The 14121-nt window shown below is 43.0% G+C and overlaps 2 protein-coding genes across 2 annotated transcripts; one reads left to right on the top strand and one right to left on the bottom strand.

The window, feature by feature from the left end:
• Window positions 1-184: 184 nt before the first annotated feature.
• On the bottom strand, window positions 185-3561 carry LOC6594207 (S-formylglutathione hydrolase). Its single transcript, XM_002019630.2, has 2 exons — window positions 3398-3561; window positions 185-1080 (listed from the first exon to the last, which is right to left on the bottom strand). The coding sequence occupies exons 1-2, from the start codon at window positions 3542-3544 to the stop codon at window positions 211-213; spliced, it is 1017 nt and encodes a 338-aa protein (XP_002019666.1). The 5' UTR covers window positions 3545-3561; the 3' UTR covers window positions 185-210.
• Window positions 1929-3212, top strand: LOC6594208 (E3 ubiquitin-protein ligase RNF113A). The gene is made up of 3 exons (XM_002019631.2): window positions 1929-2084; window positions 2143-2872; window positions 2935-3212. Exons 1-3 carry the CDS (start codon window positions 1976-1978, stop codon window positions 3170-3172), a joined length of 1077 nt encoding a protein of 358 aa, XP_002019667.1. The 5' UTR covers window positions 1929-1975; the 3' UTR covers window positions 3173-3212.
• Window positions 3562-14121: the final 10560 nt, after the last annotated feature.

Genomic DNA, 14121 nt, shown 5'->3' with positions numbered 1-14121 from the left:
CAAGCCGAGTCAGACGAAGGATGCCCAACCACTTTGCATTGTCAGTGAAAGATGCGAATGGACCACCACCCACTGACGCCGTACGTTGGAGAGCTTTTACTACGCCGCGAGCTTTTACCACCCCACCGCACGAGTGGCTTCGTGCGTCCAAAATGCTATGCAGAACACTTCTCCAAGGGAGAGATTCAGTTCTTTAACAGAATTTAATTCTTAAACATTGGTTGCCTTCAATAGATTGGCATGGTAGGCAATGTGTTCGCCCACGAATGTGGATATATAGAAGTAGCCATGATCGTAGCCTTCGCGCTGCTTGTAGATGGTCTGAATATGTTCGTTGGAGTCGGCGGCCGCTAGTAGATTCTCCGGCAGCAGTTGCTTGGCGGCAAGGAAGTTATCCGCCAATCCCTGATCGATGAATAGCTCCTGGGGCGTGCTCTCGTACTGGGAGACCAGTCGGGTGGCATCCCACTGGTCCCAGTCAGCCTTATTAGCGCCAATGTAGCCGGTGAGGGCCTTTTGGCCCCATGCACCCTCCGAGGGATTGGCAATGGGGGCAAATGCCGAGACCGATTTGTAGAGGCCAGGGTTCTTAAGGGCGCAGATCAAGGCACCGTGTCCACCCATGCTGTGGCCAAAGATGCCACGTTTTCCGGCCGCCACTGGGAGATTGGCATTGACCAATTCAACAAGTTCTTCCGTGACATAGCTGTACATCTTGTAGTGCTTCGACCAGGGCTCCTGTTTGGCATCGACATAGAAACCGGCACCGCTTCCGAAATCGTACGCATCATCCTGTCCCTCCAGTTTGATGCCACGGGGCGAGGTGTCTGGATTGACCACGATGAGCCCGTGCTGGGCGGCGTACTTCTGGAAGCCGCTCTTCTGTATGAAGTTCTCGTGCGTGCAGGTGAGACCGCTCAGGAAGAATAGCACCGGGCAGGGCGTCTTGTCTTCAAGGGCAGCGGCCGGCAGAAACACTCCAAAGGTCATGTCGCAGTCCAGCGTTTTGGAGCTGTGCTGGTAGACGCGCTGCTCGCCTTCGAAGCATTTTACACTGGAAATCAGCTCGAGCATCATGTTCTGCAAGTGGTATAGTCGATTAAGTATATTTAATTCAGTTAATTTGGAAAACTAACAAAAATTTGTTGTATTTATCGCGGACTGATAAGAGTTATCGACCCTCAGAAATATACCGGTATGCCGTCCGACCCTCAGAAATATACCAAAATATACCGCCTCATTTTCAAAATATACCTTAAATATACTGACGAACTCAAGTTCTACTATACATATTCCTCGTTTTCTTTCTTCCGTTGAATATTACTAGCTATATAGAACATTTAGCCATGCCCACATAATTTTAGGCCGTTGATGAGTAAATTTTCTTCAAGATGGGTTAGTTTCTAATCCTTGTTTTTATTGTATTTATTGTAAAAAAAGGTTTAAACGAAAAAGTTAAAAAGTTGAAAAAATTAGTTATCAGTGTGACCGCGGACTTATCGATAAAATATACCGTCCGACCCTCAGAAATATACCGAAACATACCGTCACATTTTAAAAATATACCGTAAATATACTGACGAATTGTTTGTATTCAAGTTGCAAAAATATGGATGTGCGATCAATATATCAATATATCGATATATATTTTAGGTTTATGATATCGGTATTTTTGTGCGATAAGCTGACCTTCTCGGCGTTTTATTTTGAATATAAGGTCTCTGGTTACAGATATTTGCACCTGTGACCACTGTTTCAGAACATGTATCGATATAAAAATAGAATGGCGATGAAATTTTTAAAATCTTAACAGCCGTAAAGTGACTGGACATGAAATATCGATATATATTGTATATTTTTATCGGAACAACCATGTGCCTGTTAACGCAATGTTAATGATTTTACCACCAAAATATTTGCATTTTTAAGAAAACGATTAATATTTAACAAAAACAAACACATTTAAAGTTATAAGATGTCGGAGGAACCGCCAACCACCTCAGCCTTTGGCTTCAAGAAGCGCAACATCAACAGAGGTGCGGCCATGCGTCGCAAAAAGGAGAGCAGCAGCAGCAATGATTCAGGTACGTCCCGGCTTACCGCCAAACAAGAAAAACATTGCAATAATGTTCAAAAACATAGCCAAGAGCAGCGATGAGGAGACACAGAACAAGGCCAGTGCTCTTGTGCGGGCCGAGAACCGACGCAAACGAACAAATCCCAACTTTCAGAGCACCAAGACGGTGGGCAAGGCGAAGCGATTGGCGGGAGTCGCAACGGAGGCCACATCCAGCGACGGCAAATCCGAAGATGATGGACTGGGGGTGGCATACAAATCAAAACGTGAGGCGCTGCCCAGTGGCCCCCAGGATCAGGGTGCCACTTCAGTCAACGAAATGGACACGGAACTGGATCGCGACGCTCAGGCGATACATGCTCGGGCCCTGAAGATTAACGAGGAACTGGAGGGCAAGGCCGACGACAAGATCTACCGTGGCATCAACAACTATGCCCAGTACTACAAGAAGCAGGACACGGCGGCGGGCAATGCCAGCTCGGGAATGGTGCGCAGCGGACCCATACGGGCGCCGGCTCACCTCAGGGCCACCGTCCGCTGGGACTACCAGCCGGATATCTGCAAGGACTACAAGGAGACGGGCTACTGTGGCTTTGGCGACAGCTGCAAGTTCCTGCACGACCGTAGCGACTACAAGGCCGGCTGGCAGCTGGAGGCCGATCACGAGGCGCAACGACGCGGCGACTGTGAATCGGATGGCGACGATGGCAAGTACGAGATACACGCGGACGAGGAATCGCTCCCCTTCAAGTGCCACATATGTCGCCAGAGCTTTGTCAATCCTGTGGTGACCAAGTAAGGGAATTCCCTAATATATATCTGACCGCTATTGATATTTCGACTTCTACATTTTACAGATGCAAACACTATTTCTGTGAGAAGTGCGCTCTGGCGCAGTACAAAAAGTCGCAACGCTGCATAATTTGTTCGCAGCAGACGAATGGCATTTTTAATCCAGCCAAAGAACTGATAGAACGCCTCAAAGCGAATCCCATGGAATCTGGCGATAGCGAGGACGAAGCTGCAGCAGGAGAAGAACACCACCAGCAGGCGGATGAGAAAACTCAGGAGATTTCCTCTGAAGATAGCGATTAAGAATAATGTAATTTATATAAAAATCAGGTTCCAATTCAAATTCCAAAACGTGTACCTGAGGATGTACTGTATAGTGAGGAGAATGTTCCGATCGCTTGAAGAAAAGCTACGCCCGATGGGAGGAGAAAACAAGAATGGAGACTAAAAACAGACGGACAGACCGACCTGGCAATATCGACACCGCTTTTTAATGGAAGTCCTGCGTTTATTGTGTATAGAACTCACCGCTGTTATAATATGGCCAAAGCTAAGCACTCCCAGAGTCTTTTTTGGTGGGTTAAATAAAAAGACGAAGCTACTCCTTCCACTGATGCTCGGGAGCCTAAACGATGGGCTATTAGCAGGCCGCTTCAAACGAGGTTTCTTGCTCATTCCAGAGGGTATCTTGAATGTTACAATAAATTTGTATACTGACAGCCTTTGGGGTAATGGGAAAAATAGTAGAATTTCACTGGCATAATGTTGACATTTAGGTCTACGAAAAGATCAGGACTTGAACTTTCTTTCTGGGCTGGACTGGAATGAACCTCTCTGCTCTATCACTATCTCTCTAAGGGGCAATCAAGCGCAAAACAATCAAAAGAACACAAATTGAAGAGCCATCTCCTTGGACTTGCTGAGCGGCGAAAGTCAAGCGCAATTTTATATCCATAATTCAATTGGCAGAACTTTCATTTCCGGTCTTGTGCGCCTCAACAAACACACACACACACACACAGCTACACAAACACAGAGAAACAGAAGGGAAAAGGAAAAGAGGAAAGAGAGATTTCCGTGGGGGAATGAGTGAGTTTATGGTGGTCTTTCCTTTGACTGCTGCTGCTTTGGCACGCTAAAATCAGAAAATCTCCTGCCAAAACTTCAGCCTTGCCGCATTGTTCACTAGCACAAAGCCAGAATATTGGCCAATTGTAACGAATCGAAGCAGAAAGCCACACACAAACACACACATTCTCCCTGTGCGCCTCATCCTTCCAGCAGAAACTCTGGGGCATGCAAAATATGAGACTGAGCACATAAGCTCCTAAAAACAATGCAGCTGCAAAGGGCTGCCGCACTGAAACGTTGATGCTTGCTTCCATCTACGCAGTAGATGGCTCTGGGCCCACAAATCACCGGGAGAGACGGCGAGAGATAGGGTTGGCCACAATGTCGGACGCGGGTTCTGCATCAAGGAGCTGCAGTGCTTTCGATGCCATCGCTGTGGGGCATGTCAAAGGCCCCAAAGATTAGAAAACACGATGCATTTGACTATATATTGGCAATATCTATTTCTGATTACAAGTCGAATCAAGTCGTGAAGAATCCTCCTAAAGCGTCTTTCTCAAATAGAAATTAATCGCACGCTCAAGTCACGTTCGCTGTTCGCCTCACATTTTATGTGCCACTCACTTATTGGCAATGGATAATTGAATGACAAAGTCGTGCATGATGAACGAACGCGTAGTCCTAATTGAGTGGGAAAGAAAGATGTGGGGGAGAGCAATCATCACCCACAGAGACTCGAATAAAATGAGCGTGAAATCAGTTTTAATTATTTCCATAAATGTCAAAGCGGGCCCCATACGTGAGAGTCTTGGAATTTTATAGTTCCTTCAGCAGCAGCAGCTTTGATTGCCAAAGCGGAAATGGGTAATGGGGATATCGCAGAGGGCTTTCAGAAGTTTTCCGCCTAATTAGGAAGTGGAAATTAGTGTACCGCTACCCACACGATTGCCTTTTGGCCCCAATGTAATTAAGCGTTAAATGCGTTTAACGCCTTGAGAAAATCGACTCTCTCCTAGTTTTCTTTTGCGTATATCTTCCTATGGTGCTGCCAGGATCATCCTGTTCTTGTTGTTGGCTTTTGACACACTTTGTGAGGGTATAAGGATTTGGCAGCTTTCAATCATCGAACATCATCTTGGTAACAACTTTCAGCTTTTAAGACAGACCATTCTTTTAGGACAGTTCTCCTTTCTTTTTAAGACGATAATCCAATCAAGTTATTGAATAAAATTCATTTGGCTATATCCTATAGTTTGTCATAGGAACCTTTGGTACTATATCCTCCATATTAAAGCCTAATCTAAGAGGGTATCCAATGGGTGCTTCGGTCCTTTAGATTTATTCTTCATTTCTGTGTATCTTTGTGTGTACAGCTGTATATATGTATGTGTCTGTATCTGTGTTGTCTTTGAGGTAGCTGTCTGCACGTCTTCCTGTGCTGCTGCTTGCTGTTTGTTTTCATTCGCTTTTATTTATTGGCTTCTAATGTCATTGACTATTATCCCTTAGGGCCAGCACCAGAGTCCAGGAAACGACTCCCCTTCCACCGCTTCCCTACTCCACTCCCGCCCCCCCGTGACTTGGAGCTCAACTTGTCGCTTATTGTGTCAATTATCATTAATTTCTAAATGCTCTCTTGTCTTCATCGAAGGTTGTCGCACCTTTTTGAATGATACTCCCACCTCCCACAGCCTCCCATCTGAGGCTCCCATCATGGATAGAAGGACGTGTCCTGGCCATGCTGACAATGTTACCCTGGGCCATATAAATTGTTATTGCCTGTCCATGGGATGTAGGACTCTGTGTCTGGACTTTCTTAAAGTCCACCAAAACTCCATTTGGCATCGTAGTTTGTGGGGCGTGGCCGCCAGCAGTATTTATGCTTCGGTTCTTGATAATTTATTATCCATTGGAGAGCGCTTTTCGGATCCACAACTCAACAAAGTGCTACATTGTTACCCAACCAAGGGAAATATTTAAAATTTCAATTCAATGGTTGTTTAATTATTATATAATTTAACTCCACACTGGGCTTTGGCCATAAATAATCGCCAACAACAGTATTAAGCCACCGCAGATATCCAGCCTCATTAATCTTTCACTTTAAATAGCCCCCGCACGGCCACGACCAAACCAATTAAATCCCAATTTAATGAGATAACAATTTATGAAAATCCACAAATTGAATGGCAAAATGAAACGATTCCCTAAGCAAAACAAAAGACCAAAAAGGCAGAGTTTGGGTGATAGGTTTTATATCGAAAATCCGCGTACAAATTATGAAAAAAGTCACAAGAAGAAGTACTATTCCAATCCTTTTATTCGCTAGATATTATAAATAACCTTCTTTTCCATATCTGCATTAAATTCTCTGTGATATCCTGCAACCCTTTTTTCAGACTTCCTCAAGAACAAAGATCAGACATCTCTTGGTAAATCTGTTTGCCAATATGTAACCCATGCGAAACTTGGGAAACCACACAAATTTGTGTCTCCGCAACCGCAATGTTAATTTATAGCAAACATTTTGTTTGGAACACCAAAACAGCATCTTTGACACTTGCAGTTCTCGCTCTGGGGGGTCCTGGCTGGTTGGATGGCACGGGTCCAAAGGCGTCTGTGGCACACAGAAAAAGAAAGTTTTCTTCGAAAACAAAAAAGCACTCGACATGTCCGGCCACAAGAATGGCCTGTCATTGGTTAGCCGCAAATGCAAATAAAGATAAAATGCAAAGTGGGCAAAAACTGGCCAAATGCATCCAAAGGAGGATGGGATGCTGCGATCCTGGGATACAGAACCAACAGTGAACAAATCGCTGCCACTTTTGCGCCATTTTCGAATTGATGTTAGTCGATTTCTTGTTCTCTCAGCCCCAGTTACCGTCCCCCTGCCACTTGGTTTACGACTTTACGAGAGTCGAGTGTCGCCTTCTTTTGGTTTCTGGGAGGCACAAAGTTTTCCCTGCACTTTATGATTTTTGTGCAAAACTTTTGTCAGTTCTCGGCTTTGTGCTTCGCCTCTGTTTGTGGCCCTTTCACTGGCTCTTGGCTCCGGCTTTCATTTATTGGCAGAACCAGATGCCTTTTGGCCTCCATATTGATGTTTATTATACTCCCCGAAACGTATAAAGAATACCCAGCCCGTATTCAAAAAAAGAACACAAAATCACAACGTAACAAAAATATAATAATACTCATAATAAGGTAACAAAACTTTCTGGCATTCCCTTTCGCTGGGAAGATATCTTTTCAATTGTGTGTAAAGTTGGTAAAAATCAATATTTTCTTTATTGTTGTTGTTAAAATTGATCTTTATCGGAGATAAAAATAAATTGAAGTTCGAATTACGATTCTTGTGGAGGAGAATATATTTTGTTATTCGGCATACCTTATTATTTCAGGGAGAGGAACAACTCTGATTGAGCAAGACTAGAGATTCGGAGGAATGGAATTTTGTAAATCTTTAGGCATTTTATAGAGAGGATAGATCCATCCATTCTTTCTTCTATTAAAACACATTAAACACGCAAAAGTCAGTCACCAATAAACCCACCAAAAGGCTTTTCTCCAAATAAAAGCCCATCAAAAGCTACAGCCATTAAAAAAAAACCGTGTCCTAGTGTAATGTTAACACCTTGCCCGTGGATATCTACCAACACGAATGTTGCCTATCCTCGTGTGAAATCGGGGGGCATTCAACGTATCCTGTGCACAGTTACAACTTCCGGTCAGGCACACACAAATGAGCTACAAAATACATATACCACCCACATTCCACACGCCACACGGCACTCCCCTAAACATCTCTTAGATATAACAACATGAGATTGCAATAATCAGAGAGGGACACAGAGACAAAAGGAACAACAATGAAATGTCCGGGCCATAAGCAAATGAGGCTATTTGTTGGGATAAACCAGAGACAGAGAAAGGCCAAGAGATAGAGGTAGAAGAAAGGAAGGAAAGGAAAGGAAAGACAGAGAGAGAGATAGGGAAATCCCATTGTCCAGTCTAAAAAGTTTCAATAAGGAAATATGTGTGCAAATAAAATAAATGAAAAGTGTCTAAAAATTTCAGTTTAATAAGCTCAAGAATGGAAAGAACAAAAAGCACAAAAGTTTATCAAACTATTAGATGTGTATCTGTGTGTGGGTTCATGCACATATGTGTGTATTAGCGTGTGTGTGTCGGTGTCAGGGGATTTTGCTGTTGACAGTTTTGTGAGAGTTTGAACAACAAGTTGCCATTTTCCCCCATTTCCCAATGGTTTGGCCAGAGACTAAGCTGAAAATATTTTCATTATAAACTTTACGACAGGTTTTCTTTTCTATACATATGTGTGTGTGTGTGTGTTAGCAAACGGAAACGGAAATGCGCCATTAACTGGCAAGTCAAGCTTATTAGCTGCAATAAAAAATAATAAGCTGCAAAGTTATGTTGCAATTGTGGCATATTTTCCTCCACAGAGAGAGAGAGAGAGAGACTCTCTAAGAGTATGTACCAGTATGTGTGAGTATGTGTATCTGTGTGTGTGTGTCCATTGTGGTGTGCCTCTGATGGTTGTGTGCGTTTGTTGGAAAATTCTTTGCTACTTACTGACTTGGCTTTTTGCACTTTTCTTTCTTCGGGAAGAACTTTTCTCCTCATTGTGTCCGTCTGTCTGTTTGCCTGCCTGTAAGGATGTCTGACAGCCAAGGACAACATGCCAAAGGGGACATCCTTTCTTTACTTCTTCTCTGAAAGAGAAAGATAGAGAGAGCAAATTCAAGTTAATTTTATTTTTAAAATCGTGCTACAATATGTTCTCAGTCTTTGTTGAAAATGACCCAATGGTTCCACACAGCCACTGTCTTTTGCCTGATGGTTTGACTTCTTCCCAGAGCTGCCTTTGGGCTGCTGGCAGTGGGAAATGATTATGAGAATGGCAATGGTAGCTGGAGCTGTGAATGGAAGCTGTGAACTAAGGAGTCAGACAGTGAGAATGTGTGGACAAGACACTGAGAACTTGACAAATTGAGAAAATGTGATAGGGGCTACTCACAAGGCGGTCTCGAAATGCGCTTCCTAATAGTTTATGTGTTGGCAAAAGAAAGAGCTTTATGGCTGCTAGATAAAGAGGTTTCTTTTGTTCAGAGATATTTCATAAAACCTCGCTGCTTTTCCCACAGATCATTTGGTGGCAAACCCTTGCATTGTCAGTCCTTTTTTGTATTATTAAATTGAATTAAAACACAATCCCCATTAAAATTTATATATCCATATATTCCATGCCCTTTTCCCTAATTAACTTTATGCCATTGTTCTCTCCATTTAGCTAAAGTTTTCAACCACAAATTCCCATTGATTTTGCAACTCTCTCTCTATCTCTTTCTCTCTCTAAATTGTTATAATACATAATTATCCAATCAAAACTTATTGTTATCCATTATAATTATAATAATGATCATCCTGATTGTTGTTGTTATTGCGCCAGAGAGCCAAACACATTAAAACTTTTGAAATTTAAACACCTGTCAGCCGTTTCGACGTTCGATGGCAGGAGACAGGGTCATGTACCTGTAAGAGAGAGAGAGAGAGAGAGGGACTTGGGACCCCTCGGATTAATATCGAAACAATTTATGAAACTTTCTGAAGGGTGGGGGGGAAGCTACAGGACTACCCGAGTGGGGAGGAAAATGTAAATTATTTTCAATAATGTCCTGCTAATATCAACCACAATAACAATAACGTGAACAGTGCGAAGAAGAAGGAGGAAACGGAAGTGGAGGGCAAAACTGACCCTGCGGTCAAAATATTTATACAGCCACCCCACAGTCTCCCAGAGCCCCAAAAAAGACGTTGAAGCTGTAAGGAGGGTGCTGAATGCTGGGTGCCGGGTTTCCTGTGGTTCATGTCTTCACCTTTCAATCATGCTTTATGCCCTGAAATTACCGTTAGACAGCAGTCGAAAGCAAAGTTTTGGTGTTATTTTAATGGAGACAAGGGGAGAAGTTACTTAAGGAGAGGAGGGCGGAGCGGCAGGGATGGTTGTAATGTATTAAAAAAGTTCAACTCCGCCAACAGGTTGTACGGGGGAATTTCTAAGTAAATTCCCCAAAAAAAATGAGAGATATTTTGTATACACTTGCAGGGGGCCACAACATCCTGAACAGAACCAAACGAGCCATAGCTGCCATAAGATCAATGAGTCTGGAAGCGTATTTCCGGCTCCGGCTTTGAGCATTCCTTTTCCCCTGTAATGGTTTTGCCTTTCTTCAGGTAAAGATTTCTCCCTTTTCGAGTAAGGAACTTAGAGCCCGAGCCGACAACTGCTACGATTTTGAGCAAATGAAGTTGCAAAAACTTTACTTTTATCTGTTGAGCTACAAAGTACGGGGTTTTGCTAGTGGCGGAGGTGTTTTGGTGGTGCTGCTGGTGGTCTTCCAGTGGTTCTTTGGCTCTTAGTTGGTTCTTTGCCTTTTGCGGTCTCTCCGTTGCCATTTCTTGTGTGTTTTCTTCCCTGCAGTTCTGTTGCTTGACTTCTTGCAAACTGTACTTATGAACGGAAAGTGTTTTTCCAGCTTTTCCGCTTCGTTAAGATGTGTTCCTGCTGCTGCAATATATTTGTGCTAGTTGTCCAAGAAAAGGCAAACTAATTGAGAGGTTTTCATAGTTTTCTGCTTTATAATTAGCTGAAAGGAAACTCAAAAGAAACACAGCAGTAATATTTGTTCAAGTTGAATCGAGATATTAAGTCAACAGAAATGAAAACTACTGCAAAGAAAACTCTTCAAATGAAAAGAAATATGTTTTATAGTGTCTTTTTTGTACTTATCGAATACTCCGACTACTTAAAAGCTCCGATGGTGGGCTCTATTTTGTATTTGACTCTTCAGACAATATGATGGGAAGGATGATCTTTGGAGAGATATAATTTATGAGATATAATATGGATTGTCTATGAGAGGTGTATCGATTCTCTTTAAAAATAAATGTTCCTTTGTCTTCATTCAATAATAATTGAGAAAATATATGCCGTTTTCCCTCTCTCTCTTTCTTTCTTTCTATATGTTTTTTCTTTCTCTAAGGAAGAATAAACCCAAACAAATCTGCACGTAGAATCCATTAAAGATAAAAGCCGCCAACGCCAGTGCCCGATGCCGACGTCCAAACGAATTTCAAACTAGAAAATATGATACAAAAGGCAACACCACACCAGAAGTGAATGGCAAAGACTCACAGCCAGAAAAGGATAGAAAATAGGAGAGGGACAGAGCGAACAGTGTGGGGCCCATAATTTCAAACTGTGGTTTTTATGCTGAATGTGCATTTTACGACTTTTTAAGTGTCAGGGCAAACAAAACTTTCCACGGGAGAGATCCCCCAAACCCACGACCCAAGAGCCACCAAGCACCGCAAGTTGGGGGCATGCAACTGGCAGCTGCTTCTTTTGTTGCTTTTGTATGTTGCGGTGCGGGGACACCTTCTTATATGTATACCAAAGACGCCAGACATATTTTCTTTCAACAGGAATAAAGTTTGCTTTTGAAAATATATATTTTCGAAACTTGCCGCCGCCACCTAACAAAACCAGGGGAGGGGAGGAAAAGGCGCATTAAGTCCAAGTTTACAAAACTTAATTTTATTTTTAAAGCACCAACACACATGCAGATACACACCTACGCAGGGCACCATGGAGTTCCGTTTCCGTTTCGCCTGTGCCGCTCCGCTTCGCTGTACTATGCAGTCGCTGCTCCGCTGCTCGGCTGCTTCCCTTTTGCCGTGTACGTAAGTTATCGTCTTTATTGTTTGTCACATACATGACCTCACAATTGTGTTCCTGTTTCTTGGCATTGCTTGCTTGGTTGCTCTCCTGCTCCTACTCCTCCGCCCACTCTGCTGCTTTGCTGCTGCGTTGAATGGCGAGCGGAAACGGAAATGGCATAAGTTGTTGTCGCCTAGTAGTTCACACGTAAGTCCGTTCATTCAACAATAAAATGGCAATGCTGGGACTGCTGCTGCTGCTGCTACACTAGTGACTAGCCACTATGGAGGGGCCTTAACAATGAAATCCCATAAAAGAAAATCAAGGCATTGCCTCTCGGGAGAATCTAGAGATGGCAATGTGATATACGGACTCCATACAGACTGGTGTCTGAGGACAAGGAATGCTTTTAAAGATCTTCCTGTAAAGGATGCACTCAATTGAAGAGTCTGGTGGAGAGCATTAAAGTGATGAGGTTATCAAAAGGAAGGAAACTGCAAACAGAGGAAAGCGCTAAGAAATTGAGCTAAGAAAATATGCAAAATCCTACTCATGGGATGGGTATTTCTATGAAAGAATTAGTGGAATATTAGATTAGATCTTTATTTAGTTTCAAAACAAGTCAAACAATAATAAAGGGCAGCGGACAACAGGAGGTCAAACCCTTCTATTTCAATATCTCCCTTTGATCTGTCATCAGATGAGCAAGGAGCAAGGACATTGAACAGTGTATAGTTTTAATTCATTTTCAGTTATATATTCCTTCCGATTACTTGCAAGGTTCTTATGAATACCTCAGTATTGATTTACCAAGGTTTTCTTTATATTCTTGCCATCTTCTCCTTTTTTTCCTTTTAACAACTTTCCCTGGTCTTCTTGGGAATTTCATTTCTAAAGTGGCACGTGCTCATCTCTAAGAGCAACCATTGTTGTTCGCTGACTTGTTTTTCTTTTGAAGAAGAAATTTGCAGCTGCAAACACGGCGTATACGTAATGTGCGTTGTAAAATTAGCAAAAGCTTTCACAGGCACCGAACGAAGGAAAGGCAAAGAACGAAAGAGTTGGAATAGTGCTAAAAAAAAGAGCATTCGCATAAGACGCCGAGGGCCAACTTCCTAAACTGATTGTCTCGTTTGGCCATTGAGTAAGCCTCAAGTTGAATGGAAAATTGCAGCTGCAGAAAGTGTTTTTGCTCTGTTCAGTGGCTGTATTGGATGAACCTTCCACTGAACCACTTTCCTGTTTCACTGCTGGTAGAGACAACACCTTTGGAAATCGTATACCCTAGTCCAGTCCTGTGGTCTGGCCATGCTCTTCTGTGCATCGCCTCCTGTCCTGTGGCTCTGTTGGATCAGCCTCTTTGTATTTCCTTTGGTCCAGCACTGATATGCCCATACTCCTATTCGTGTCTCCTGCTTTTCCAACCTTTTCCCCACCCTTAAATCTCACCCACTCTTTCTCTCTTGGAAGCGTTGCACGTTTTTCTTATTCAAAAGTTATTGTGCTGCTGTCAGGGGAAAGTTTTTCTCCTTTTTTTTCCTGCTGGCGGTGCTGCTACCTTCAGAGAAATGACCAGAAATCCAATAATGGCTCAGTCCCTGAGTATCTGTCTCGTTCGCTCGCTCTTCTTTCGGCGAACAGGCAGAGATTTACGCACACCCACACACACAGGGACAGCCACACACTGATGCATACATACATGCATTGCTTTCAAATACTAATCTACGCGCCATAATTGAAAAACTAACGGTTTTTGTAACGAGTTTTTCGTGCTTTTACTGCAAGTGTTCGCATTTCGCACTGTCTTCCGTCTCTCTCTGCCTTTTTCTTGTGCGTGAGTGAGTGAGTGTCTCTGTCGCACACACACCAACACACAGACACACACACATATAGGCACTTTCTGAATCTGAAGCCCCGCTGGAGTTTTTCCCATAAACTGCAACAACAATCGTTTCGTTCTATTCTTTTTTTGCATTTGGTTTTGGTTTCGGTTTTGGTTTTTGCTTCCTTCTTCTCGTTCAAACACGCGTTCATATTTTTGCTGACTTTTCGGTGCGTTTTTTCAAGAGGCAATGGGAGTGGGTATGGGGGATCGGTTGGCACGTCCAGCTGTGTCGGGTACACCCTATTCCATGGTGCCGTTCGTTGAGTGGACACCAAAAGGTGGATCGATACCTGAAAATGGATGTGGGATTGATTTGAGGTTAAGGAGGATTTCGTATGTTGGTTTTTTACACCAACATATAATCAAAAATATGATTTCTGTCTAGGGTGCTTGAGAGTTGCAGGGATTGTATCAATATATAAGCTTTACAAATCTAATAAAATACTGCCAGATTATCCTCTCTATACAGCAAACTAAGGGCATTCTTTTGATGGGCCAAAACCAAAGCCAGTAAGTGGACAAAAACTTTCATTTACGCATATTTCAGTGGAT

The sequence above is a fragment of the Drosophila persimilis genome, unplaced genomic scaffold (genome assembly GCF_003286085.1).
Source record: "Drosophila persimilis strain 14011-0111.01,24,50 unplaced genomic scaffold, DperRS2 tig00003933-arrow-pilon, whole genome shotgun sequence".
Lineage (NCBI taxonomy): Eukaryota > Metazoa > Arthropoda > Insecta > Diptera > Drosophilidae > Drosophila > Drosophila persimilis.
Note: the sequence above shows the minus strand (reverse complement) of the source record. Positions and strands in the feature narration are given on the sequence as shown.

What these genes read in the sequence shown, in the direction of transcription:
- LOC6594207 (XM_002019630.2), bottom strand. Translation starts at nt 3,544, where the DNA reads ATGAGCAAGAAACCTCGTTTGAAGCGGCCTGCTAATAGCCCATCGTTT. An exon ending in TTGGCCATATTATAACAGCG is followed by an intron (nt 1,081 to 3,397) that starts GTGAGTTCTATA and finishes TACCACTTGCAG; the next exon opens with AACATGATGCTCGAGCTGAT.
- LOC6594208 (XM_002019631.2), top strand. Translation starts at nt 1,976, where the DNA reads ATGTCGGAGGAACCGCCAACCACCTCAGCCTTTGGCTTCAAGAAGCGC. An exon ending in CAGCAGCAGCAATGATTCAG is followed by an intron (nt 2,085 to 2,142) that starts GTACGTCCCGGC and finishes TCAAAAACATAG; the next exon opens with CCAAGAGCAGCGATGAGGAG. An exon ending in GTCAATCCTGTGGTGACCAA is followed by an intron (nt 2,873 to 2,934) that starts GTAAGGGAATTC and finishes TACATTTTACAG; the next exon opens with ATGCAAACACTATTTCTGTG.